General features: G+C 42.9%; 1 protein-coding gene across 1 annotated transcript in view; it reads right to left on the reverse strand.

The window, feature by feature from the left end:
• The window catches only part of CDH2 (cadherin 2), a 215,825-nt gene extending 190,694 nt beyond the window's left edge, over positions 1-25,131 (reverse strand). The window contains exon 1 of the mRNA XM_024120779.1: positions 24,976-25,131. Within this exon, the coding sequence (XP_023976547.1) occupies positions 24,976-25,035 (60 nt within the window). The 5' untranslated portion in view covers positions 25,036-25,131. The remainder of the gene's footprint in view (positions 1-24,975) is intronic.
• Between the last annotated feature and the right edge of the window lie 2,408 nt (positions 25,132-27,539).

The raw sequence follows: 27,539 nt of genomic DNA on the forward strand, positions 1-27,539 counted from the left end.
CGGCATGTGGGATCCTCCCGGACCGGGGCACGAACCCGTGTCCCCTGCATCGGCAGGCGGACGCGCAACCACTGCGCCACCAGGGAAGCCCTATTATTCTTACAATTTTTAAAAGAGCATTTAAAAATGTGAAAAAGATTCTTGGCCATACAAACTCAGGCACCAGGACTGAGGTCTGTGGATCCCTGGAATAGGATGCTAAGTTTTATAAGACACCGCCATCTCACTTAATTCTCACAATAGCCCCCGAGGGGACTGTAATTATCCGAATTTTACAAACAAGCAAACAGATTCTCCCTCAGAGGTGAATACCCAAGACCTCACCTCCAGGGAGAGGAAAAGGCAAGATTCTAATCCTCTATGCTTCCCAAGTAGGACAAATAATTACAATTCTTTGCAGAAACATGTTATTAAGTGTCCACCTGCCACGGGGAAACAGAAGGAAACACAGCCCTGCACTTAGGAAGTTCAAGGCTTCAAGTGAGAGCAAAAGAGAGATAATTGCAGTAGAAAGTGGCAAGAAGAAGTAGAGGGATGCAGAGGGCATGGGGAGAGCCCAGGGCAGGGATCTGGGGGCCTCCCAAGCCGAGCCCAGGAGGAGTCAGGCAGTGGGGGGCAGGGAAGCCATCCCAGGCGGTCACTGCTTGAGCCAGAACAAGGCAGCAAGAAACAGCACACTGCCTGGGGAATTACAATGAGTTCAGTGTCACGGGAGTCCAGGAAGCAAGGCAGGGAGTCAAAAGTTGAGGCTGGAGAGTTAGACAGCGTTAGATCATAGATGGCTGGAGGCTTGGGGTTATCCTGTTGGCTGTGGGGAGCCAGGCACACATTTTCAGCACAGGCAGATTGTGTCTGATAGAGAATTCTCTGATGCTTCGTGGGAAATGTGTGTGTTTTGCTGGGGGGCAACAAGTGACAGGTTGGCGACAAGTTAGGGCACAGACTTGAATCAGGCAGGGGCTGCAGGAATGAGAAAGGGGCGGTTGTTATCAATATGCAGACAGTTAAAATTGATTCCTCGGCAGGGACTCGAGCGGAAGGGAGGGAGGGGACGGAGGGAGGAAGGAGGTTTTGCCCACGCTGAGTGGCCGTGGACACGAGTGGCACAAACTAAGAAAGATAATCGCAAAATTATAACGTCAGGAACAAAGTGCTAAAGCAGCAGGATGGGATGATAAATCTGCCTGTAGAAATCAAAGAAGACTCCATAGCTGCAGTGACATGTAGGCTCTGCCTTTAAAGATGATTAAAATTTTGCCGGGAGAAAGAGGAGGAAGCGGAAAAGGGCATCCCAGGCAAAAGGTACAGCAGAGACAAAGGCCCTGTTGATTTATATTGAGCGTGCAGTCAACCCAAACAACCCAGGTCTTTTTTACCAGGCAACTGTTAAGTAGTGGCTTCCAGCATCTTTGCTCTGACTTGGGGCCCTGAGGGGTAGCAATTACACCGAACCCTCCAAGACTTGATCTCGATAAATTAATAATCCCATCCAGATTTAGTCATTCCTCCCGGCTGTCTGGATCACCCCAATGTCTTCATAATGATGTTACTCAGATGCTAAAGACGGGGCATGGCACATGCCCAGACATGGCCCTTCCCACTGACTCAGAGCCATAAACCAGGCTCTTAAGAGGGACAGCCCAGACTTTCAACACGCCAGACTGCCTGAGTTTGGATCCTGCCCATCACTTACTATCTGTGGGACCTCACAAGTCCCAATTTCCCCATGTGTACAATATATATATTGAGACAGCACCCACACACAGGGCGGGTGTGAGGATTAAACGAGATCACATGTGTAAAGCACTTAGAATAGTGTCTGGCACATGGTTATTCAGTGTATTAGCCCTGAGTAATATCAGTATTGATACCATGATGACAACATGATTCTACCTCGTACACCTGTCCTAAAGCCCCGTCATTCCCAACTTACTCAGCATAGCAAGTAATCTGGGACATTCACCAAAAGTTCTGATTCCTGGGTCCCAACCCAAGACTCACTAACACAGAATCTTAAGAGCTGTGGTGGATAAATCAGTATGTTTAACAAGTGCCCGTGCAGCACTGGGCAGCCACACATCCAACCCAATACCTCCATCTCCCCAAAGCTTTCTGAACTCCAGATATGGGCATGCCTGCCCTTCCGCCCTAGTCTCCAAGTTGAATAACTCTGCAACAAAAGGGAATAAAGAAACAATTATTTTTTTCTGTTCTGAACAATTCCATGCTGTCTCCTAGTTACTGTGTACATCTGAAAATGAAAATTGCAAGCCAACCTTTCCTCATTACTGGCTGGAGAATTCTGCCCCAGGTCAGCATGGGGCACTCTATTCTTTTGTTTGAACACCACATTTTCTGGATTTGGCTTTTCTTTTAATTGGGACATGAACCCATCCCCAGTCCATTAGTAATTCCACTGTTCTCCACAATTCTTCCAAGATGAAAGCAGTGAGCAAGTCCTCCTGGCCCACCAGGATGAAATTCACGCTGGCCAGAGCATCCCAACTCATTTAGTGCTGCTCTGTGTGCTCAATACAATCAGCTCACCTATCTTGAGTTTCAATTTCCTCTTACAAGTATTTGCTCTACTCTTCCCAGGCTGAAGATCGACCTCCTTGTCTAAAAAGGACAGAAGCATAATGGGAGCGGAGGAGTTCTGCGGGCCTGTTAGGATTGGTCTATCTGTTCTGGTTCTGAACCCACAGTGACATCGCTTTTTATTCTCGTAATAATTTTCCCATAGTCTCAGTACCACGAGCTTTCAAGCTGAGTCCACTACTCTTTCAGGTTCCTATTACCGTGATTCTTTTTTATAGCCTTCCTTGGGCACTGGCTCTGTTTTCCAATTTCCTCCAAGTCACTCCTGAATCCAAGGTCTTAAAATATTCCACCGAAGCCAGAGTGGACCTTTCCATCCCCCTCTTCCTCCTGATCAAGATCATTCATGGTGATTGGCTCAACGTTTTACATCTGAAAGTGGCCCAAACCTAATGGAACCTTCCTCTTTTCTTTCTGGCTCTGAAGACAGCCTACCTAAAACCTAGGCTCTGCTGATTATCATAAACTCTTTAAATTTAATCAACCGAATGTTTGGGTTTCCCCCCCGCCAAACATCTATCTCTTCCTTTTTTCCCTTTCAGATGGTCAGAATCTACTAACAATTAAAGTACTGAGAAGGTAGATGATCAAATGCAGTCCACAAAGCTGGAAAACTCTTTTTGCTTTATATGTCTGTTCCCCTTATCCTTTACGGAAACAAAGGCAGGAATGTGTATAGCAGTTAAGACCGGGGCCTCCAAGCAAACCTGCTAGGTTTAAACCTAGGTTTAAATCCTGGCCCTCCTCTGGCTACCTATGTGACCTTGACAAGCTTTATAAATTCATCTGTGCCTCTACCTCTTCCATAATAATAATAATATGGAGAAGAAGGGGGGGAGGGGGGGAGGAGAAGAAGAAGAGTAGTACTGCTCTCATAGGATTGCTATGAAGCATAGCAACAACACCTGATTCACCATAAGACAAGGGTTAGCTATTGTCATGATATTGTTGGGGTTTTTTTGTGAAGACTTTCATCTCTTTGCTACATAAATACCCGATAAATATTTTTAAAGAATTTTGTGAAATAGGAATACTGAAAAGAAACCAAGGTGATGCACTGTTGGTGGGTATGTAAATAGATACAGCCACTATGGAGAACGGTATGGAGGTTCCTTAAAAAACTAAAAACAGAATTACCATACAACCCAGCAAGCCCACTACTGGGTATATACTCAGAGAAAACCATAATTCAAAAAGACATGCACCCCCAATGTTCACTGCAGCACTATTTACAATAGCCAGGTCATGGAAACAAACTAAATGCCCATCGACAGACGAATGGATAATGGGGCTGGAAGTTAAATATAAAAACCAACATAAGAGAAGGTCCCTGTTCTCAAGGACCTGTGTTTTGGTGCAGTGACATTTTTGCATCTGCTGTGATTAAGCGGAGGAGGGGCGCTATGGCCAGAAAAGCTCCTCCCCTCCTCCCCCTGCAGTATGGGGACGGGGGGGGGGGGGGGGGGGGGGGGGTGATGAATTAGGAGATTGGGACTGACATGTATACAGTGATACATATAAAATAGATAACTAATAAGAACCTGCTGTATAAAAAATAAAAAATAAAGAAAGAAACCAAGGTGACAAAGAATTAAACTTCATTCACAAACATGTACAAAAGAAAACAAGTGAAATTCCTTTCATAACAGTTGATGTGTGGGTGTGGGTGGGTAGCAGTGGGGGGGGGGCAGCTCTGATAAGTCAGTGGGGGGGGGCAGCTCTGATGATGCTTTTATTATGCCTGTATGTCTTCCAAACAATATAAGCAAATATAAGCAATTGGTGAAGACATTTTTAAAGCAGTTAGTGGGGTACATGGTAATAGAATAATGGAACCCTTCAAGACCAATTCTGCATGACTAATTTTTTTTTAATGTTTAAATCCAATTTATCATCATACATTTGCCAGATTCTCTACATTTCACAGGATTCCATCCATGACGTGGGAGGCTATGTTAAGAAGATTATTCAAGAGCTAGTGCCACTCTTTAAAGATCTTTCTCTGCATAAGTCATGCCACTGACGACACTTTGAATTTCATATCCCTGGAAATATGCTTGAAATGTGCAGAAGTTTAACCCTGGACTTTGATATTTTTGTTTTGTCACGTACTGTCCTGGAGGGAGAGCACAGCGTTTTGAACGGGTTAACTCTTTCTTGCCTTCATAATACAACCTAGACCACCTTAGGTGCAGGGGTCACACTGCCCCGTGACCCACCTCGTGTCCATCTTTATTTCAATTCTGTTATTAGTACGGGTCCTTGAATATCTCTGGTATCAGTACTTTTATTTTTTTCTGATTTTCATTTCTTTTAATCAAGTAAGGACAAAGAGAATAGTCAAACAGCGGTGTTGATGCTGGTCCAGGAACCTGACAACCGTGCTGACCTTGAACTCTGAGCTGGAAGACAGCACTGCAGTACAAACGCTTGACAGACAAAAATCAGAGTGCCTCATCGGAGATGCAGTTTAGAGTGTGGACTTCTCAGGAGCTGAACCTATCAGACGTTAGGACCATATACAAACATGCAGAAAGTCAAGTCCACAGAGGTCTGTGCAGTCACTGATCTCTTCAGCTCCTGTGAGGGGAGGCTTCCTAGGCATCAAGACTGTGGAATGGAGTCTCAAAAGATAGACAGGAGTTTACAATAAGTGTCTGGATGTTTAATGTCAGGGGTAGCAACACTACACCTACAGATTGACTTGGCTTATAAAAGTATAACACAATCATGAGACAGTGGCTCAGGCAGTTTATGCAATTAAACTGCCACTGAAAGTTCCAGAAGTGCCTACAGCAATTCCAGTAGACGTGGCCAATCCTGCCTTTGATTGATTTTGCCCCATCAACTCATTACACTCAGCAGAGATTGCAACATGCTTTTACACAAGGTTCAAAATATCATGAAGTAGTAGAGTACGTAGCATCAGACTGCGGTTATAATCAACTTGGAAATTAATTTAACTAAATACCTGAATATTGGTGATAGCTAATATTTATCGAGTGCCTAGGAACGGTGCTACGATGCTTTCCATGCATATATCTCAACAATCTTCACAACAACCCTACAAGGTAGGTACTATTACTAGTGCTATTTCGCAGGCAAGGAAGCAAACTGAAGGGAAATTGCCATGGGTCATTTAGCTAGTCAATTTAGGGATGATATTCAAACCTACACCAAAAGGCTTTGGGGACCACTGTTAGACACTGCCCCATCTCACACACACAGACATGCACGCACACACACACACACACACACACACACACACACACACCCCATCAGAAAGCATCCTCAGACATTGGCTAAGGGCTGGAAATTGTCCTATAAGAATTAAGACCAAGTGACAAATCTACCTGCTGGCATTGTGAATTTTTTCCTAAAATATGATTCTCAAATATGATTGTGATATATGTTAACAGAATAATTACAATGTTTCTGTTCACCATGTGAAAAAAAATGGAGAGAAGACATCAGGTCAAACTTTTATAAACATCTTGTTTTTTAAGTCACCCGACTCCCGCCCCATCCCGCCTCCACCAGAGTGAACCCCAAACTCCTCTAAAAGCACACATGGAAAATTATCAGTAAATACCCACCATGGTGAGTATATTCATTTTCAGTAGGTGATATATCGATGAGGGCATAATTACAGCCTGTGATAGACTCTTTGTACACTTTCTGTACCCCACACTCCTTGGTCTTCATGTACAATTAGGTCCATTGCATAAAACCTGGAACATGATTTTACTTTTTAAAAATGGTTACCAATGCTTCTAGTCCCTGTAACTCTGATTTAATTTGAATAGCTGGCCATGGTGATGATTTATCTAATTCTGAGTCCTTGATGAGATAATTATCAAGACAATTACACCATTATTCTTGTGAGAAAATCACATTCACAGCACAGCCTCCAGAAATGTGCTGCCATGAAGAGGGCTCTGTCAATAACGTCAGAGTTCCAAGCCATTCCTGAACCTGCTCCCAAAGCAGCACCCTGCCCGGCGGTGTTCTAGGTTAAGCCATGAAGAAGCCAGAGCACCAGCCCTGCATGCTAACCCACAGGTTACAGGGCTAATATCACCAGTTCCAGGTTCAACGCGGGGGAGCTGAAGACTAGCATTTCTTCCGCCTATGGTTATCTTGAGTAGTTTAAGTCTGGCATTTGGACGATTGCACTGTATAACCTGTAGAGGGGGAGTGCCTCTTCCCTTCTCGAAGCTTCTTTCCGTGTGGAAGGAACTCTGCTTTTCTAATACTCTCATCTGTTTCCACTCCACCTGTCAGTCAGACTCTGAACAGCAGTTCTCAAAGTGTGGTCTCGGGATCCCTCTGGGTCCCCACGATCCTTCCAGGGGAACTGAAAAGGCAAAACTACTTCCATAATATAACAATATTCTTATCCTTTCCACTCGCATTCTCTCACGAGCGTCAGTGGAGTTTTCCAAAGGGTGAGTGATATGTCATACCTCCACAGAGTAAACTCAGAAGCAGATACAGGAAACCCACTGTCTTCTATTAAGTCAGACATGGAGATGTGCAAAAATACAAAAGCACAATGCTACTCTTCCTACTAATTTCGTTGTTCTGCTTTGGAAAATATAGTTATTTTTCATATAAATTGGTATTTGTGTTACATAATGGGTTTAATACTTTTAAATGAATTAAATCAATACCATACAATTTCCTCAGTTTAATTTCTAATATGCTCAACAACGGTAGATATTACCCACATTATAGAAGCTCATTAGGGCACTTAATGATTTTTAAGAGTGTAAAAGGGCCCTGAAACCAAGAAATGTGTGAAACTGCTACCCTAGAGAGAAGAGAGATAAACTGAACTTATCTGAAGGCTGAATTCGAAATAACAATCTCGGCACCTGGTGCCCGGCTCTGCCCCCTACTCCTCCCACCTGGGAGTCGCAGGCCCACAGAGAACAAGCATGGTGATCTCATTATCCATGCTGGGAGCTCACGGATCCCCTGCAGCACTTGTAGGTGGGGGGGCCGCACCACCTGCAACTGAGTGAGCTTGTCTATGGAATTCTGGGGTTCCATATGGGCAACAGACAAGCCCACGGATAAAGGCCATGCCTTCCAGCCCAGATCTTACCAGAACCATGGTGAGATTTTCCTTTCCTAACTGTTGACTCTTATGGCTTTTATTTCACTCTGTTCAGAACCTGGTTCAGGGAGGAGAGGTCCCATTTATAGGGCCCCTTCAAAGACTTAGGCATTTGATGTACTCTCTGGAGACTTCGAGAAATAATAAAAAAGGGAATCCAGTGTTGGGGGAGAAAACAGTCCCGGAGGTACTGGGGCTCTGGGCAGGGGAGAAAGGTGCTTTCCTAGGGCCCTGCCCATTTTTCAACTTGGTGGTTTGTAGTCTTGATTGAACAGTGTGGTGGGTTTTTATAGTTAGGCAGGTAGCTTTTAACATCAAGAGGCTTTAGTTCCTAAACCACAGGGTATTTTGATCTTGATGTGTGACCACAACTTATTCTCTAGGTTATTCTCTAGGAAAGTGCTTGTTTACAGAGGTAGCGCCCAGAGCAAAGACGATGGACTTCAGGGAAGGCCATGGACCAAGGAGACAGGTCACGCGGTGACCTCAGCCAAACAGCAAAGGCCTTTGGGTGAGGGCTGTAGCAGCATGGCCTTGGTAAAGGTCTGAGGCAGCTCAGGACTCCTGGGGGTACCCGTGAATGAGCAGAGACAGCTGAGGCACAGAAAAAGGGGATTATTTCAACATCTCCTGCCTAAAGACTAGTGAGCAGAACAATATTTGCTATTTTTAAATGGCAGTGAATTCAAGAGCCCTGTGGAGGTTCTCACTTCAAATTATGAATGACAGGTCTAGGAGGGCAGCACTGGATTGTCTGCCTCTAATTCTGCTCTGCATTCGGAGGCCAAAGGCGGCACATCCTGGCTTCTTGTAACCTGACCACAAGCTCAAGGGCCAGCCTCCACGAAGCAGTCTGGACTGATCTTTATAAACTAAGGAGAAATCTTCCCCTGCAGATGGCCTTTTTTGGCCAAAGCAACCCCACAGCAAGTGGTGAGAGACGGAAAACACCTGCTCTCAAGACAGTGCATCCCCCAGTCATCTACCCAACAGAGCCCACACTGGGGACAGTGGCGGGCTGACAGCCTCAAGGGGCTCACAGGGGAAGGCCAGGTAGAAGGTTTAAATGTGCTGGTTGCAAATCAAAGTTCATCTGGGAGAGGCTCCCTGTGGGACGTTAAATTTAGCATTCTGTATTTATCTGGGGGGAGGGGACCCACCTATGCCTTCTGGGTTTTCTTTCAGGAAGCTGGCATTTGAGATACTGCCACCTATGTGCAATGTTCAGAAATACCCCCGGTGGCGATCCCCATCTTTTCGGAGATGCCCTTCCTTCTCGTCCAGCATATTCGGTCTCTGTAAGTCTCCACTTCCCCTTTGACCTCTGTGTTTAGTTCAAAGGTCACGACTTACAGACAAGAGGCTTAGCCCCATTAGCATTGGGGAAAGACTCAACCAGGGAAGGTTCTTGCCACCCATGGTGAGCCCTTCCCTCAGATGTCACCCGCTTCCTATCATGGTCTTTGGGACATTTAAGAACAGACTCTGGGGTCATAAGGTCGCCTAAAAAAACTTTCCTAGGATCAAGATCGGTTTGCTTTCCAACTTTGTAGGCTGCACAACTACAGGCATACGCAGCTTTATTGCACTCTGCAGATATTGATTTTCTTTTGTACAAATGGAAGGTTTGCATTGTCAGATGACGGTTAGCATTTTTTAGCAATAAAGTCTTTTTTGATGAAGGCATGTACACTGCGTTTGCAGACATAATGCTATTGCACACTTAAAAAACCACAGTATGGTGTACACATAACTTTTATATGCACTAGGAAACCAAAAAATTTGTGACTCCATTTACTACAGTATTTGCTTTACAACACCGTTCTGGAATCTAACACACAGTATCTCCAAGATGTGCCCGCGCTGCTGTGACCATCTTGTGTGCCGCATTAGGTTTGAGGACTCTTTATAAAGTAAAGGCTATTGATTGTCCAAGACTTCATGAAGTTGGGAGCAAGACTGTCCTGAGAGAGTCCATCTTTCCCTCTGAGGGTGATCGCCACTCTTTGTGATGAGCACACACTTGATGGGTAAGAACATAATAAACTCAATGGTTAATTCAAACTCTGCGGAAGGTTTAGTGGAACCCTTACTCCCTCCTTCCATATAGAGCTACACGAGCTACGTCCCACCTCCACCCACCCCCCAACCTCTGTCAACCTTTCTGGTCAGTTTGGATGAAACGACTGGGCACACAGAGCCTGGTCCCTTCCTCACCTCTTTTCTGTTGGGAGCCCAGCCTCCTTCCACAGTGCAAATGTTGCTATACTGTAGATGACCTTAAAACAGCAGGATCCCTAGGTGGGAAGCTGGCTCTCATCCAGCACCATTAAAGATGGAAGGCGGGTGTAGGGGGAGGGGAATTAATTCAGCGACCCTATGTATGTTCTACCCTCGTCTTTCTCAGTAATAAAGGTTGTACTGTGGTTCTCTATCTGCTGACTCTTTTGCCTTATTCATCCAGAGCTTAGATGGATAAGAAGCACTGTTTATGAGGTCTCTTCAAAGACACCAAAATTACCAACAAGGTCTCAACATTACTGAATACTCAAAGGCCAAGGCTGAAGATCAAAAAGAAGACAGGCCAAATAACATCCTTAGACTGCCAGCAGGGCCACAAGACCACTAGGATGGCTGGACACTGAGGGTCTGAGAGCAGACAACCAAGTCTCTTCAAGTGCTCGGGGAAGCCCAAGTCCTGGGAACAGAGAATCACATGTGCCTCTGCATTGCTGGGTGTCTACAGTTCAGGACCAAGCCGGCCTGAGGTCAGGAAAAACAGGGCAACTCACAGCACTGTCAACCAATCATCAGTTACCTGCATCTCTTAAAATCACCACTAGGGGTTGTTTGGCCAGAGACAGAAATCACCTACTTCCACAGCAGCCTAGCCTAATACTGGCTCAGTGTTAGATTTTCCCATTCATATAGGCCAAAGGTTGCTCCCTGGAATTGAGATCCTTTAAGTCTTCATTCTAGAGTCCAAATTCTCCTCCAGGCTGCAATCCTACAAAATCTTGAATAGAAAGACTTATCTTGCTCCCACTGGGTCAGCTCTTAGAGACTTCCAAGGACCTGATTGTTACCAGGGAGGAAGAAATACTCAAACCCTGGGAGGTTCCTAGAGGTGTGCCTTTGGGTGAATGGGTTAAGCCAGACTTTTGTAGAATGGATGATGATAATGATGCCGACTTATCTCAGGACCCTGAGGTGAGGATTACATAAGACAATGCAGGTAGCCTGCTTGGCCTGGCACATAGTAAGCACTCCACAAATAATAGATTTAATCAGGAGGCAGCTTTCCAGAAGGCTCACACTCCTTAGAAAGATACTATACAAACCATGACTGAAAACGTTAGGCAAAGAGAATTGGCAACAAATAGCAAGGCCAAGCTACAGAGAGTTACAAACTTCATTCCATGCACAAGGGCTCTGCAGACACCGCAAGGAAGACGAAAGGCCAGAACATATATAAAAACAATCTCCATCGTGTTAGTAACCAAAAGAATACAAATTGAAACCAAAAAGAGATACCATTATGCAGTCCACCAGGTCCTTAAAAATGTTAAAGCTTAACTAGAATATGTATACTAAGATTATGGAAAAAGAAAAGTATGTACATGGTGCTGGTGGACCAGTTTGAGAACAACTCTTGCAGTAGCTGGTAAAGAAGAACAGGCACATAATTTGTAACCCAGCAATCCTACTCCGTGGGACATACCCCAGAGCAGACCAGCATTCCATCCCTGGGAGCTTGCTGGAGATTTACTGAATCAGGAGCTCCGGGGATCGGGCCAGGAATTTATGTTTAACGAGCTTTAGGTGATTTTTATATAAGCTAAAATTTGGGAAATGCAGCCCTAGAGTATCCCTGGCACTTATGACCAGGTGGCACGTACAGGAATGTCTGCAGCAGCAAAATTCTGAAACCAGACACACAGTCCATCAGCAATAAACTGAATAAGTAAATTGTACCATATTTATAGCATGCAGTGCTCTAGAGCAGTGAAAATGCATACATTATAGCTACACGACTCAGCTGAATGAATCTTACGGACATAACACTGAGAAAAAGGAATCACAAAAAATATATTATATATATACACATATGTGTGTATATATACACACATATACATACATACACACGTATACATGGTACATTTATACATATATGCATGATATATACACGTTTATATAAACATCTCTCTATATACATTTACACATATATAAAAGGAATATATACATAGATGATAAAACTATAAAGAAAATTGATGAATAATTATCACAAAAATGAAGATAACGGTTACGTCTGGGGGGAAGGAGGGAAATGCGAACAGTACTCTGGAGACTTTGAAGGCACTGGGAATATTCTATTTCTCAACCTGTCTGGTAGTTGTATGGACATATTTTGTAAACTTTAATTATTGTTTAAACTGCATATATGCTTTATATACTCCTCTACATGTACCACATTTTACAATGGACAAAGCTGTTTTAAAAAGTCTATCCTGCCTTAATTTTTTTTACCTGCATTCAAATAAATATCAAACCTAGGAACACAGGCTCTGACATCAGGCTGCTGGCATTTGAATCCTAGCTCCATCACTTAACAAAATAACTTTGGGCACCTCAGTTTAACCTATCTGTACTTTGGTATTCTCATACATAATTGAGTGCGATTTTTTTGCGAATTAAATGAGTTAATACATGTAAAGTACTTTGAACAGTGCCTGGCACATAGTAATTACTCAAAAATAATGCAATATTATTAAGATAGAATGCAACTAAGTTAAATGTAACATTTCCTGCATCTAATCATCAATAAATCATCAACATCTACAAGAACAATGAATCTACCTGCACTCTGTTTTTGCAGATTCTGTACTGGCATCAACCAGTATGATAAGACTACCCTTAACCCTCCCCTCTCTGCTGGGTCCTCATGATCATGTTAAAAACATTGAGAGACTAAGTAACCTACTCTGGTTCCAGGCTAGCCTCAAAACAACACACACACATACACACACATACACACAGAAAAAGTCCACACCTGGTTCCAGGCTAGCCTCAAAACAACACACACACATACACACACATACACACACACACACATACACACACACACACACACACACACACACACACATGCTTGTGTCCATAACGGAACATTAAAGAATTAAATCACAGAAGCAAAGAGACAGACCTAGGAAGACACCAGAATAGCTCCTGTTTGATTACCTGTAATTCCCAAATCAAATTGCTGACAGAATGACACTCCATATATATTCATCCCTTTCCCTAATTGTATCAGCCTAGACAACATCTGTTAGAATTGAAGGAGGGATGTTAAAATATGCGCCCTTCAATTGTGGCTTCCGCATGCCGTCTAAGGGGCACTGGCAGCATTCCATGCAGAGGGACAAATTATCCCCCTGGAACACTGAACACAGAACAGAGCTTCGAACGTATCAAGTACTCAAACTTATTCAAATAATTAAATTACCCCTTGATTATGTTTGTGTAAAACGAGGGTAATGATTATACCCCCAAATCTTCAGTTAAAGATCTTACATCTTGTTTACCATATGAAAGCACTTTTCTAAATGATGTATATACATTAACCCACCTACTCTTCCTAACAACCTTATGACAGATACTACTTATTACCCCCATTTTACAGACGGACATCCTGCGGGATAGAAACGCCACACATGCTGTCCAAGTTCACACGACAGCCAAGTGTCAAAACCAGGGCCCCAAACAGGTCGTCCTGCTCCAGAGCCAACATTCTTAACCATTGTGCACACTGCCTCGCTAGGCAATCAGCACAACTGGAGAGAGAAAAAAGGACATCCAAAAGCCTATGGTAATCTGTACTTAATAGAGGAAGCATTTGTTTAGAAAAACCAGAAGTTTTCTTTGATAAATGACAGCTACCCACATGTTAAGACCTCCTACTTCATACCAAATACAAAAGTAAATTTCAGATAAGCGAAATATCTCAATGTGGAAATACAAAGAGGTAAATACACTTTGATACAGCATGATGTTTGAGAAGACTGTGTTTGGAGGTGGACAGTCTCAATTTATATCTTGGCATACCCACCAAAGTAGTATTCCAGAAACACACCATATGTATATATATTTAATTTATTATATATAATTTACTCCAACATATACAACTTATATATAATATATAATACATATTACATGTTATTATGTATATTATTATATATTATTTATTTTAATTATGAAGAACCAAGACTTCAGAAAATAAGATATCAGAGTCTTGACGATTCTTAACAAATCCATTACATACACAAACACTACAAAAAGTAACCTCACTGTTTTCCAAAATGCTTTTATTCTAGGCCATAAAATGTTATAAGCTATCTACACATAATCCGTTGTTATCTACATTCAAATATACCACTATCCCCCTTTCAAACAAAGCTTCATTGAGACAGCCTCAAATAAAGGGAAAGACCATAAACCAAATCATGGATTTAATTCAGTTTCATTTACAAGGCTCTTAGCTATAAATCAGTTGGTAAATTAAATCAATGGTTACGCGATTCTCCTCAAATGTTCTTAGCTACCTGTCAAACAAAAAAGACAGAACTGTAAATAAAATTTAATGCTGAAAACACAAACACTGTATGTAAACAATTGCTTTTATGGTAGAAAACTATGTGTAAGGGCGAAACACAAGTGAAATACCAATTAGATATCAATAAGCTAAAGCCACACAAGAGTACAATCTTTCTAAATATTGTAAAGTCCACTCATGTACAAACATAAATAAATTAGAGCTGCCTTGAAAAAAAACAGACCCTTGGTGGGCCATTACCTCTGGATATGGATTCCTTAGTCCTCATCTTTATGCACGGAATCCTCCACCTAGGTTCTAGCTCTACTCAACAAGTATTATAAATGGAGAGAAAGGCCCTCAGAAAGAAAGCTTGGGACAAGCATGCCACTCTGCATCCTTCATGGCAACCTCTCAGATATTTAAAAAAGCTACACAAACACAAACGAGTATCAACTATACCCAAAGCTGCACTGACCAGCCGGAATACTAGCAGTTTGTGGTATTGTAACCCCCAAATTAACCTTTTTAAAATTAAAAACAAATCTTGATACTATGTATAAAACAGATAATTAATGAGAACATACTGTATAGCACAGGGACCTCTATTTAATGCACTGTGGCGACCTAGATGGGAAAGAAATCCAAAAAGGGGATAAATATATATGTATGGCTGATCCATTTTGCTGTACAGTAGAAACTAACACAACGTTGCAAAGCAACTATACTCCAATAAAAATTAATTTAAAACAAATCTGGGTAGGGCCTCATTGAGAAGTGGGTCACTAGGAAGCTCAGAGAAGGTATTAAGAAGCATCACTGAAAAGATTTGTCTTAACACCCAAACCTTCTGCTTTAAGACTTCAAGTCAAAAAGATATTTAGTGCTTTGTCTCCGTCCTCCTTCTGATATAGGAAAGGGCAAGAAAAGCTATACCTTACTAAATTCCAAATGTCTTTGGTTTTTGGTGAAACAATATTGCCAATTTACCAGAACTAAAGAAGAAGATATCTAGGTAGGAAAATCCACAAAAGGTGTTTCGTGGTTTGACACCATAAACACTGAAGTGACCTTTAGCTGCAATGAAACAGCCTGTTTTTATTTTTGTTTTTAACTCAGTTTTCACCTTCCTTAATCCCCCAGATCCTTCTATAGAGTCCATGAGCCTTTCCTAATTTTGTGACTATTAAATATATGATACAAATATACAGATGATTCTACAAATTGAGTGAAAGATGCCAGCTACAAAACGGCATACAGTGTATGACTTCATAAAGTATGGGAACAAGCTAAACTGATATATGCTATTAGAAGTCAAGTAAATAGTTAGCATTGAAGAGACGGCTAAAATTGGAGAGGGTACCCCTGGGATGCTGGAAATGCTGTGTCTTGACTGGGTGCTGATTCAATACTATGATCAATTAATGAACACTCAGCAGGCTATCCACTTATACGTGCACTGTCCCATATACATTTGATACTTTCATAAAGAGTGAGTGTGTGTGTGTGAAATTTAAATTTTGAATTTCCTGAAATATAATATGAGAAGCAAGACATGAGAACCCAATCTTGGAGTTGCTCTTGTGGGGGTGTATACCAAAGGAGCTGTGAAAGACTAATATTTTGGTTGCACAAAACACACTTTTCTTTACTAACTGGACCAGAAAGCCATAAAGAACGAACTGCAGACTTTGAACTGTTGTTAACCAATTAAGAAAACCAAAGAAAAAAAATTAGTCACAGCCTCTGATTTATTAAAGATTTGTGTTAAGCATAGGGATTAAATCATAGACTTTAACTTAGTAACTTTAATGTTTTTTAAGTGATTTATTTCAGAGTTCGCTTAACAGCTCCCCAACCAACTAAGAGACATTTTGTTTGCTATTATAGTCAAGCCAAGTGTATCCACCCACCAATGATAGGTCAAGTTACAAACAAAATAGTTCTAGGCTTTCTGGGCAACAAACAAATCAGCGTATACTCAGTCACGCCACAAAACAGTCACACAAAAACCTGTTGTAGATGTGGACGTATATATTTTTAAAAGACGTCAACTGATTTCATTTGTGGGAGAAGTAATTCAAATTATTCAAACATGGAAAATGTGCCATTAAAATATTTTAACACAATGATACAATCTCTTGAATTTACTTTTACAGAAAAGAACACTGAAAAAACAGTTTCAAAAAAAAAACCCCAAAAAACAAAAACCACCATGCATAGCCTGAGGCTTTCTTGGCTCTTAGAAAGTATTTTAAATTCCAGGATTCACACACAAACAATTATTTTTTGAGTACTTACCAACACATTATTTGTTGATCAAGACAATTTGAAGAACATCATAAAACTGATTATGAATCATTTACCTAAGATTTTTTTCTTCTTTCTCTAAGGGAACATATTAAAAAAAAAAAAAAGAATGAAAATCTTAACCAAGCATTAAATTTTGGTTTCAGATGCCAAAATAAATCAAACTATTTGAGGTCAAAATTAAATAGAGAATGTAACTCAAAAGTTAACTACTTTACAAAAACCTTATAAACTCAATAGTGAGGAATTGAAATTTCCCTCTAATTCGATATTCATTCCCTGAATATCATATTAAAAGGGTCCCAGCCTGGTGGATGGAAAACACCTTGGGTCTTGCAGTCAGGCTTAACTCTGCTATAACCAGATATGGTTCTACTATGGATTCTCACAATAAATACTCAGACTGTCTGACTCCCTCTTTGATAGTCTCTAAAATGGAAATAAAACCACCTATGTTATAAGGTTATAGAAATAATTAACTGAGGTAACATGTTAGTTTCCTTCCCTGCAATTAAACTTATTTCATTTTTAAGGTTTAGTACTACCAGACGTTGGTTTTAAAAAAAATATTTGAAGAGATGACAGCAAATATCTAAAGTTCCAAATAGTTTTATCTGGCATGTGTGCTCTTCTGACTTATATGAATGACCTACTGATTATTACTCAAAATAAAATAAATTGTGAAATGTCTTAGAACTGCATATGGGAAAAAAAACACTGAAAGGGCACTCCTTAGAATGCTTACTGGAAGCAGTAATAAGAATTTCGATACTTTTTTTTTTAATGTGTGAATTGTCATTTATATTTTAACCAATTTTATTGTGGTATAATTTACATACAATAAAATGCATCCGTTTTAAGAGTATAGTTCAATGAGTTTCAAAAATTATACATTCACCTAACCACCACCATCAAGATCTAGAGCATTCCTGTCACCCCCCAAATTCCCTCATGCCCCTTTGGAACCAAACTGTTGTCTCCATCCATATCCAGCCCCAGAAACCACTAAAATATTTCCTGTCCCTACAATTTAGATTTCCCTTTGCCAGAATTTTACAAATTTTGATATTTAATGAAACAGAAGAAAGTTGAATAAACTCAAAATTTATTTTAATAATGAGGATAAAGAGAGTCATTTCACATTTCTAGTTCCAATAATTTCTGGAATAATAAAGATTCCAAATTATGATCCTTTAATTTTTTTTTTTTTTTTACTAATTCCTTAATCCACCAAAACACTAAATTATATACAGAATGGGGGTGGGGAAACTCCACATGACTTTTAAATTATGACGGTCAAGTACAATTTTTTAAAAAACACAAAAACCAATATTAAAACTAAGACCATAAAAATATAAAACGATATGGTCGTACATAAGTATGCTATGGCCAAGTTAATTTTTTAAATTAATATAAAAAACAATATTAAAATAACAATATATAGTAGTACAGAAGTACACTATTACTCCAGGATTTGTTTATTTATTTTTAGTATAGGTAGGTATATTTTGCAAAAGAAAATCTAAGAACAGATCATGGATCAAATACTTCTCCAAGTTACTCGATTATGAATGCCATATTTATAATAACACCTCCTTTTAAATGACTCAAGCTGTTTTAAAAGCATTACACCACTAATTCTCCCAATGCTACCTGAGAAAGTTAAATATCTTACTTAATTGAGGCTGTAGACCAAAACATCCAATTCTAATACTAAACATTCTTCTGCATCTCAAGTTCTAGGTACTAGTAAGGTCCACTTTAGACTACCTTTTCACTATCAGAACAGGTGAAAAATTATTCAATCAGTCAAGAGAATGTTAAGGAATATCTTAATGTTCTAACCAACTAGTATAATATCTCGGGCACAGATAACTCAGCAGTGTGGTCATTCCATGATACAACATGGAAACTATCTATTACATAATTACCCATTAAATTTAGCCAATCTTCCTTGGACTTACTTATAAGCTCAGCCTGCTACAGGTTGTTCTCAACCCAACTTTAGGATGTTCTAGTGTTAGTGTAGGTCATCTTCATCTTATTTCTACTCTCCTTGATTTTCTGTTCTTCAGTTATAGCTTCTCTCTGTGGTCTATGTCTAATTCCTCTTCATTCAGAGGCCTTGAAATCCCACTGATGATTTTGGCTGTCCTTCACTGAAGCTTTTCTAGGTAGATACCTAGTGATTATGCCAAAATATTAGGTGGTTTAACAATAATTTTCTCGAACTGGAAGTAGAACTAAAATGTTTTGTTCCACACAGCAGGGGTTCTCAAATCTGACTGCACATTACTCCATAATTTATTAAATCAGTCCCTACTGGACTTTCAGAGACCATCTAATCTGATCTTTTGTAATTATAAACAATGCTTCAATGCATATCCCTGTATGTGTAAATATATACATCATGCATAAATCATGAATACAGTCATATCTGTAAAAATGACTAGAGAAGAACTTGCTAGGTCAAGAGGCCATATTCTTTTTTTAAAAATAACTATTTTTTATTGTTAATTTACAATGTTGTGTTAGTTTCAGGTATACAGCAAGGTGATTCAGTTAAACATACATACATATATATATGTATATAAGTTCTTCTTCAGATTCTTTTCCTTGATAGGTTATTACAAGCTACTGAATATAGCTCCCTGTGCTATATAGTAGGTCCTTGTTGTTTATCTATTTTATACATAGTAGTGTGTATATGTTAATCCCAAACTCCTAATTTATCTCTCCCCCCTTTTGTCTTTGGAAACCATAAGTTTGTTTTCTATGTCTGTGAGTCTATTTTTGTTTTGCAAATAAGTTCAATTGCATTTTTTTTTAGATTCCACATATAAGTGATATCATATATTTGTCTTTCTCTGTCTGACTTATTTCACTTAATATGATAATCTCTAGGTCCATCCAAAAGAGCTATATTCTTAATGCTGAATGATATCCTATCATATATGATAAACTATTGTCAATAGCCCTCAAAAATCATACTCTATCACTCTGAATACCTGAAAATCCCTGCATTTCAGGTTAGTTATTAAAGTCATTCCAAAGTCTTTGAAAAGGAATCATTTTGGGATATTTTAAGCAGCCCCAAGAGTCACAGAACTAGAAAGTCCCTTAGAGATCAACTAATCCAACCAGGCCCGAGGTTTTATTATTGAGGAAAATGAAGTCAGCAGAGTTTAAGAGACTAAACTACATCTGGACCGGATTAGAACCCCAGGCTTTCTGCCCTTGACACTAGCTCTTGACCTTGACACTATGTCAGGGCAGCTCACTTGCACAGAACAAAGTTATTATACTCTTTGTGCCCAAATCACCTTGGATGACACACACAAAGTTATCAATTAACTATCAATTGACAGTTCATGCCAAATTGTGGTAAATGTTGCAGGGAACACATGTAGATAGCAGTTCTCAACATAAGTACTGCGTATATATAAGCAACCCAAGAGCCTGGGTGCTGTAAGTACAGTTGGAAGCTCAGACAAGGAAGTACACTGGGTCCTAAAGAGGGTAAGACAGAAAAACTGAGCCGTATTTACACATAATCTAAAATAGAGCTTAAAAACTCGATTGTAACACAAATCATAATCTTTAAGTTCAAATTTTTCAAAAGGTCCCATTTAGATCCTGAATTCACCTTTTGCCTACTTTAAACACATCACTTGGCATATGCAGAAGATGTAGCTCTTACTACAATATTTATCTGTATATACTTCCTCCCTGGCATGAATAGGTTTAATTTAAAACTTATCTACATTAAGTTAAATACACAACGACTAGCATCCGCTCAAATTAACTGGCATAATTTACTGAAAAATTCAAACAAAAATAAATTTGTAGAAGGAAAAAACAGAAATGTGAGGCGTAATGATTTGTTGGTACAAATTATGTTTCAGCTTAAAGTTCTTAACCCAACTTGAAAATAGATTCTAGAAGGTGTACTCATGGCAGATGTGAAATAATTACTCAAATAACAAAACCCAAATTCCAAATCTATCATATTTTTTAAATGGCTGATGAAATTCACCACAAGTCTGTGCAGTGCTTAAACCTGATTAATTTTTGTATTTGAGCCCAAAGAGCAAATTTGAATAATGTTAACTTGGGCAAAACCATAGAAAGTACATACAAACACTACACTTCTTAAATAACAGCTGATTTTTTTTTCTAAAATCACTCTTCTAACTTGAGACTATCCCTCTGAAAACACGATGGGGATCAGGATTTTTTTGAAGGCGTTTTAAAGCAAGATTAACTGTTGCTTTAAGTCTTGACATTTCGCAATTAATAACCCTAAAGCTTAATGAGGCACAACAGATTTAAGAATTGAAGATTTTTAATGAAAACGGAAATTAAGGACAGTTTGGTGCAATACACTGTCACCAAAATAATCTGTTCCAAGAAGAACTGAGTCTCTACATGTAAAAAATACAAACTAAAAAAGAATTTCCCCTTAAAATCTCAGTTCAAACTTTTAGAAGAAGGTCAGGGTAGACTCTGATGAAGGTAAGAAGATCTACTTTGTAAGTAAATTTTGAACTTGCAATTAAGGCCTAAAAAATTACATATAATTTTAATTTATGTATATATATAATTTTAAAATATGCTTATAATATTTTAGGATACACAAATTATTTTTCAAATCACACCTAGAACATGTGCAGTGCACCACCTGTTAGTAATGGCCACATGCCACAAGTTTAAAAAAGGGCAGAGATGCATAAGTGGAATAAACTGTGAACACCAACTATGTTAATTCTCCTTACTTTCATAGGAACTTGTTAAAAAGTTGCTGAAAATCAAATAAACACGGTGAATACATATATAGTCTATACTTAAAATGATTATTGTATCCTAGATTTTTCACATTCTAAAACAAAGCTTTTTTTTACATTTCACGTGTTGAATATTAATGCCTTGAAAGTCTATACTTAATAGGTGAAAATCACATACGGTTTGTGCATCTTTTTTTCATACATCCTCATCCAGGGCTGAAAGCAGAACCAAGGCAATAAGACTAAGAATCTAGAATATCTGTGAACCTTAAGGAGGTGTCCTTGATTCTTCATAACCCATACAAACATACTTAAATTAGAACAATGCAGCTATTCAATTAAAATGTGAACTAGAAAAACAAAGCAGGCTTCTAATCTATTCATTACTGGATGGGTAGTAAAAGTAAAATTGGTTTTTATTCCTGATGATAAATCTATTTAAGGATTTGAAAGTCACTTGTATAATTTAAAAGGAAAGCTTGTCATAACTTTGTGATATCCCTTGATCAGTGAAGTTTAATGCTCAAATTCTGCTTTTTTTAAAAATAGGACAATGCTAATGCCTCAAGCTAAAATGAGGAAGAATAGAGAAAATCTTAAAGCTGAATATCATAATATGCAAAATTGACTAGAATTATGTAAATCTAGGTAACAGAATAACTCAACTAGTAAAGATTCTCTCAAAGTGAAAAAAAAGAAGTGTTCCAAGTAAAAGAACACTTCAATTAATTAAAGGCATAAAGTCCTTTTGAATATTCAATTATTCTTCTTTAACTGGTCTGAAAAAATAAGGCGGCTCCGTATCTACACTAATAACCTACTCATTCTCTTTTCTAAAACTCGTGACTCCTTAGTCTGGCCTGAAAACAAATGAACAAACAAACAAACAAAAACCTAGACTTTTAACAGCAGATGACTGCAGAGGGGCCATTTTCACCTTGCAGATAGATCTGTGTTATTCTGGTGTGTAAAGCAGACCATTAGCACAAAGTCACTTCCAATCTCAGTGTGTACAATCCACAAGGTGCACTTAACCCTAAAACTCATGTTGCATAAACTGCTCTGCTTCCACTTCTAATGACCTTGCCAATCACTCAATGTTATTGCTTGACTCAAACCTGTGAATAAGCCAAACAACTTGATGACAAAGTTTTAATCTCCCCTTTCCTCAAGGTTTATAAAAGTCAACATGACATTGGCTTGGAAGAAACTGAGAAAGAACATACAATGGAAAAGGGAAGGGCGTGATTTGACGTTTATAAATGATATATTTTTAAAATGCTTAAGGAAATAAAAGAAAATGACCTACAAAATCCACACCTGGTTTCAAGACAGATGACTCAAAGAGGAAATGAGATTGCTCCAGTGGTACACACTTTAGTCCCATGTTATTAGCGACCAACAAACGTCTCCTCCTGTCCTAACTTCACTGCACAGTATTCAATTAAAACTTACTTTCAGATCAAAAAGTTGGTGAGCATACCATCCACTGTTGGACTCACACTCTTAGGACATATTATAAGTTGCCTGTAAATAAGTCAGACCATGCCATGATATCCAAAACATAATGTTTTTTAAAGTGAGATTTGTTTAATCTATGACATATTTGTTTTTTTTAAAAAATCTGATGTCCACAGGGTTAAGTTTATCTTGCTTTCCCCTTAACTTCAAACACTTGAAGTAGCACTTTTCTCCTTCCCCATTCAGCCTAACCTCTTCAAAAAACCCCATTTTAAAAGAAGAAACAATAAATGAAGTGACAGGAGGTGAAAGAATGAGTGTGCGCTCCAAGAATAAAGGGCGGTTTTATAACAGGAGGTACTTTTGTTAGCAAGTGACTGGCAGGTCTCCTCCCCCAAGTTAGGAGAAATTCCATCCACTCCCCAAAAGTGTAGAGGCCAAAATGTCTAACAGTTTTGAAACCCCGAGTCAGGAGAGAGAATGGGGGCGGGGGAGGGGGGCGGACTGCCGAATGGGGGAAGGGGAGAGAAAAAGACCAGCTGGAGATGATAAGAACAAAAGGAGAAACCCAAGAAAGGAGAAAGGAACGGCGGGACCCGGGCGGCCCGGGAGTCAGTGGGAGGGAGAAAGCCGGAAAGTAGGAGAGCTGGACCCAGGGGAGGAGAGCGCGGAGCCGGCGCACCATGGACAGGGCTCGGCGCAGCCGCGGCCCACACCCCTCTGGAGGGTGGCGGGAGGGAGTGTGAGAGACCGCGGGCGCCAGCCCGATCCAGCCCCCGGCGCCCGCGGCCGGAGCGCGCCAGGCCCTGACTCACGCAGACCACAGAGAGGGGCGATCCGCACCATCTGTCCCTGCCCCGGTCGCAGTGGCACTTCCAAGCCGCGCCCGCACTTTTTGGAGCGGCCATCGGCCGGCCACCCCTAGCCGTCGGCGGTGCGCTGGGGGCCCTTCGGGCGGATTCCCCTGAAGATCCGGCCCTACAGTGAAGGCGGACACGCCCCTCTCCCGCAGCTGCTTGGGGCCCCCGCCGCTCGCGGGGGCAGACTCGCGACCCCCGCCCGGACCCCGCCCAGCGCGGGTGTCGCAGCCGCGGCGCGTGGCGTAGCTTCACAAGACCCGACTGGCCAGCCGGGAGCGGCCTCGGTACATCCTCCGGGCAGACGCCGCGGGAAAGTTGGGCGCTCGGCCGGGCTGGGGATCGGCGGCGCGGAGTGGGGAGGGAGGCTGCGACCAGCCTGGAGCAGGTGCTTCCTGCCGCGGAGGAGCCTCCCGGTACCGACTGCAGGGAAAGGCTGTCTGGCGCTCTCCCGGAGGCATGAAAAGTGCGGAAGCTCCCGGTAAAGGCGCCCCCAGCACGCACGCAGGGCAGAGGCAGTCGGACAGGAGAAGAATAATAGCCGAGTAACGGAACTTCTCCCCGCCCGGCGGGATAAGGAGCGTGCGGGGCCAGGGACTGGGTGCGGAGGCGCCGACCCGCGTAGACTCTTCGGGGCTAGGGGGCGAGATTTTCTTTTCAGGTAGGACCGACTCAAAAAAACATTGAGGGCAAGAAAACAAAAATAAGAAGCAACTCTAAGCTGCGGTAAAGACAATAGGACGGTGGAGCCCTCGGGCACCGGGAGGCGCGCGGGTGCCAGGGTGAGGTGGGGTGGAGGCAAGTCCCGTAACTAAGATACCAGAGTGAGAATTCCTACTGCAAACTCGCGACCCATCCCTGCAGAAATAAACAAACAAAAAAAATGGAGCAAAGTTCAATGCTAAGGGCGAGAAGCGCAGAAAACTGCGAAACCGGAGTGCTATCCTACCTCACCTTTCTGCTGCCTAGGGACACCCCCCACCCCGCGAGCTCGCCTGACCCCGCAGGAGCAGAGGGGGCCCGCGATCGGCCCCTTCGGGACCCGCCAAGAGAGGCGCGGGAGACCGGCTGGCTCCGGCAGCCCTGCCCTTGCGCCCTGCCCAAGCCTAATGTCTGCGCAGCTCCCGGCCGCGCGGTGAGGCAACTCCCTTCCCGGGTGCGCAGCCGGGCCCCGCAGCGGCGCGGGGAACAAAGGGACCCGGCGCCGCCCGCCCCACCCCGCCCGCGGCCCGGCCCGCGGGGACCGCCGCGTACCTGAAGCAGGGCCGCCAGCAGCGGCAGCAGGGTCCGCGGCGCTCCCACTATCCGGCACATGGAGGCGGAGAGGGGCCGAGCGAGGAGCCGGAGGCGGCGGCGGCGGCGGCAGCAGCGGCGGCAGCACCAACAGCGGCGCGGAGAGACGGCTCCAGGCAGTTTCCACCCCCTTCCCTTCCCCTCCCCACCCCACCCCCTTCGCCGCTGCTCCCCGCTCCCCGCCAATGGAGAGAGAGCTGATGACAAATAGCGGGCCGCGGAGTCCGCGGGACTCGCAACACGAGTAATAAAACAGACCGAGAGATCAAGGAGCTGGGGAGGGGGCGGGGGAGAAGGCGGGCGTGCGCGTGAGGGTGTCAGTGTGAGTGTGTGTGTGTGTGTGTGTGTGTGTGTGTGTGTGTGTGTGTGGCCGCGGTGGCAGCGCCGGCTGCTCTGCTCTGCCCAAAGCGCAGCGGAAGCCAGGAGGGATGCAAGCGGCGGGGACCTTGGCCGGTGGAGGATGCGGAGGTGGAAGAAGAGCGGCTGGCACTCCCCAGGAGCTCCGCAACGCGAGGTTTCGGTCTCGGGGTTTTGCTTCCTCCGGGTCCCCTCTCCAGGGCCGCTCGGCACGACGAAGACGGCGGCGAGGGCGCTTCGGGCCGTGAGCGCTGCGCCCACAAAGGGCAGCTGTCCCGCCGCCCCCGCTGCGTGTGGGCTGAGGACCCCTCTGGGCTCCCCTTTCCGGTCCCTGGGAGAGTTGGAGACTGTTCTCTGGCCTCGACCCGCGGGGGTGAGGCCAGGGGCCGGCGCGGCCGCTCCCGCCGCGGCTCCGTCCCGCGTAGCTGCCGCCGCGGCTGCCCCTGCTGCTTCCCGCCCGCCGGGAACCCGCCCGCCGGTTCTCGCCCCGCGCCGCTCACTCGCGCGCGCCGCCCCAACCCCCGCCGCCGCCGCCGCCGCCGCCTGCGCGCCCCGCTCGTCCTCCGCGAGCGCGACCAGGGCGAGCTGCCGCCGCCGCTCTCCCCGCGCTCGCCCGCCCCGCGAGCTGCCTGGCTGCGCAGCCCGCTCCCCGCTCGGATCTCCTCCAGCCGCCGCCGCCCTCGCCCCCGCCTCCCTCCTCCGCCGAGCTTCCCCGCCCGCGTCGTGGCCAATCGGAGGCCACCAAGCTGCAGCGGTAGCCGGCCGGATCCGATGCAGCCGCCCGCCCCCGCCCAGCCGAAGCGCCCCATTTTTGCTGCAGCCAGCGGGGGGTCGCCGGAGGGAGGCCTGGGGTGCGCAGAGCACCGCCCCGGCAGGTGGAGGGGCTTCGGGAAAGAAAAGAACTTGCGCAGGAACTTGATTGGTGGCAGGTTCATTTGTGGACCGCGAAGGGGAATCAGAGATTAGGCTTTGGAGAGGGAATGCCTTCTCCGTCGCCTCACGCACGCTTCTCTTTCTGTTCTGTTTTTCTGGGCCGGGGCCGACACAGCAAACTGGCGACGCAGGCAAAGCCCATCCTGGCCATTGTTGTCTGCGGCGCTCGCCTCGAGCCACCTGCGGGACTGGAGTGGGGAGGCCCCGTGGCTTCTCTCGGGCGGGCGCACGCACCTCTCCCTCCTTTGCGGATGTGCTGGAACAGCCCAAGTTTGTGTATGCTTGTTTTGTTGTTTTTCCCTCTGGGGGGTTGAGAGTGCGTGTTATTTTATTTGAAGTCTCCCGTTGTCTCTTTCTACTCGTTAGTGATACTGTTCACAATTTTTAGCAAACGGTCTAAGGGACTTTGACTCCCTCCGTACACCACCCCCAATAACAACAAAAGAAAGTAAAGAAAGAAAGAAAAAGAGGGAAACGACCTAAAACCAGAACTTGCCTTGAAAATAGGATTATCAGAGACATGAATGACTGATTCAGAGTTCGCACCAAGTAAAGGATATTTGCTTCCTCCTTTTAAGGCATGAACTTGGAGTGGTTCACAACAAGTGAGAGACTTTACAAGTTTGGGTCACAAGCATTTGTGGAATGGAGGGAAGGGTGAGGAGCAATTGATTTTGGCGAGGTATTAAGTTTTAGTCAGAACTTTTTTTTTTTTTTAAGGTTTTTCAGGTAAATAGAAATACGGTTTTTTTTCTAAGCGTTTCAGCACTTCGGAGGTCATCGAACTTCGTTACGGTTAATGTACATTACTCTTCTGCTTTGGGTAACTGAAGTATTAAGATTATTTGAATTTCAGTTTCAGGATACTGATCATTTAAGAACTTGATAATGAATCTCTAAAAATCAAGTACTAATTTCTTTGACATAAGTCATGCAGCTTTTAATAATGTACTGTCGCTAGCTAGGCTTTTAAAAATTCAATATTCATAGGAAAGTTTATGCAATTTTAATTAAAACATAATATTGTAGGCCTTTTTAAAATGAAACTCAAAATTTTTTCCTGGATTTTCTTTGCAAAAGAATGAGGAAGGTCATGTTAATTAAATTTAAAGACAAAAGGCCCCACTTGTTCTTTCTCTTCCTTCTTTGCTAGGTATTATTGTCATACTATGGCTGATTGGCCTAAAATTACTCCTCGCAGTAGGGTATTTATAAATTCCACTTTCAATGAGTCA

The sequence above is a fragment of the Physeter macrocephalus genome, chromosome 19, assembly GCF_002837175.3.
Source record: "Physeter macrocephalus isolate SW-GA chromosome 19, ASM283717v5, whole genome shotgun sequence".
NCBI classification, from domain to species: Eukaryota; Metazoa; Chordata; class Mammalia; order Artiodactyla; family Physeteridae; genus Physeter; species Physeter macrocephalus.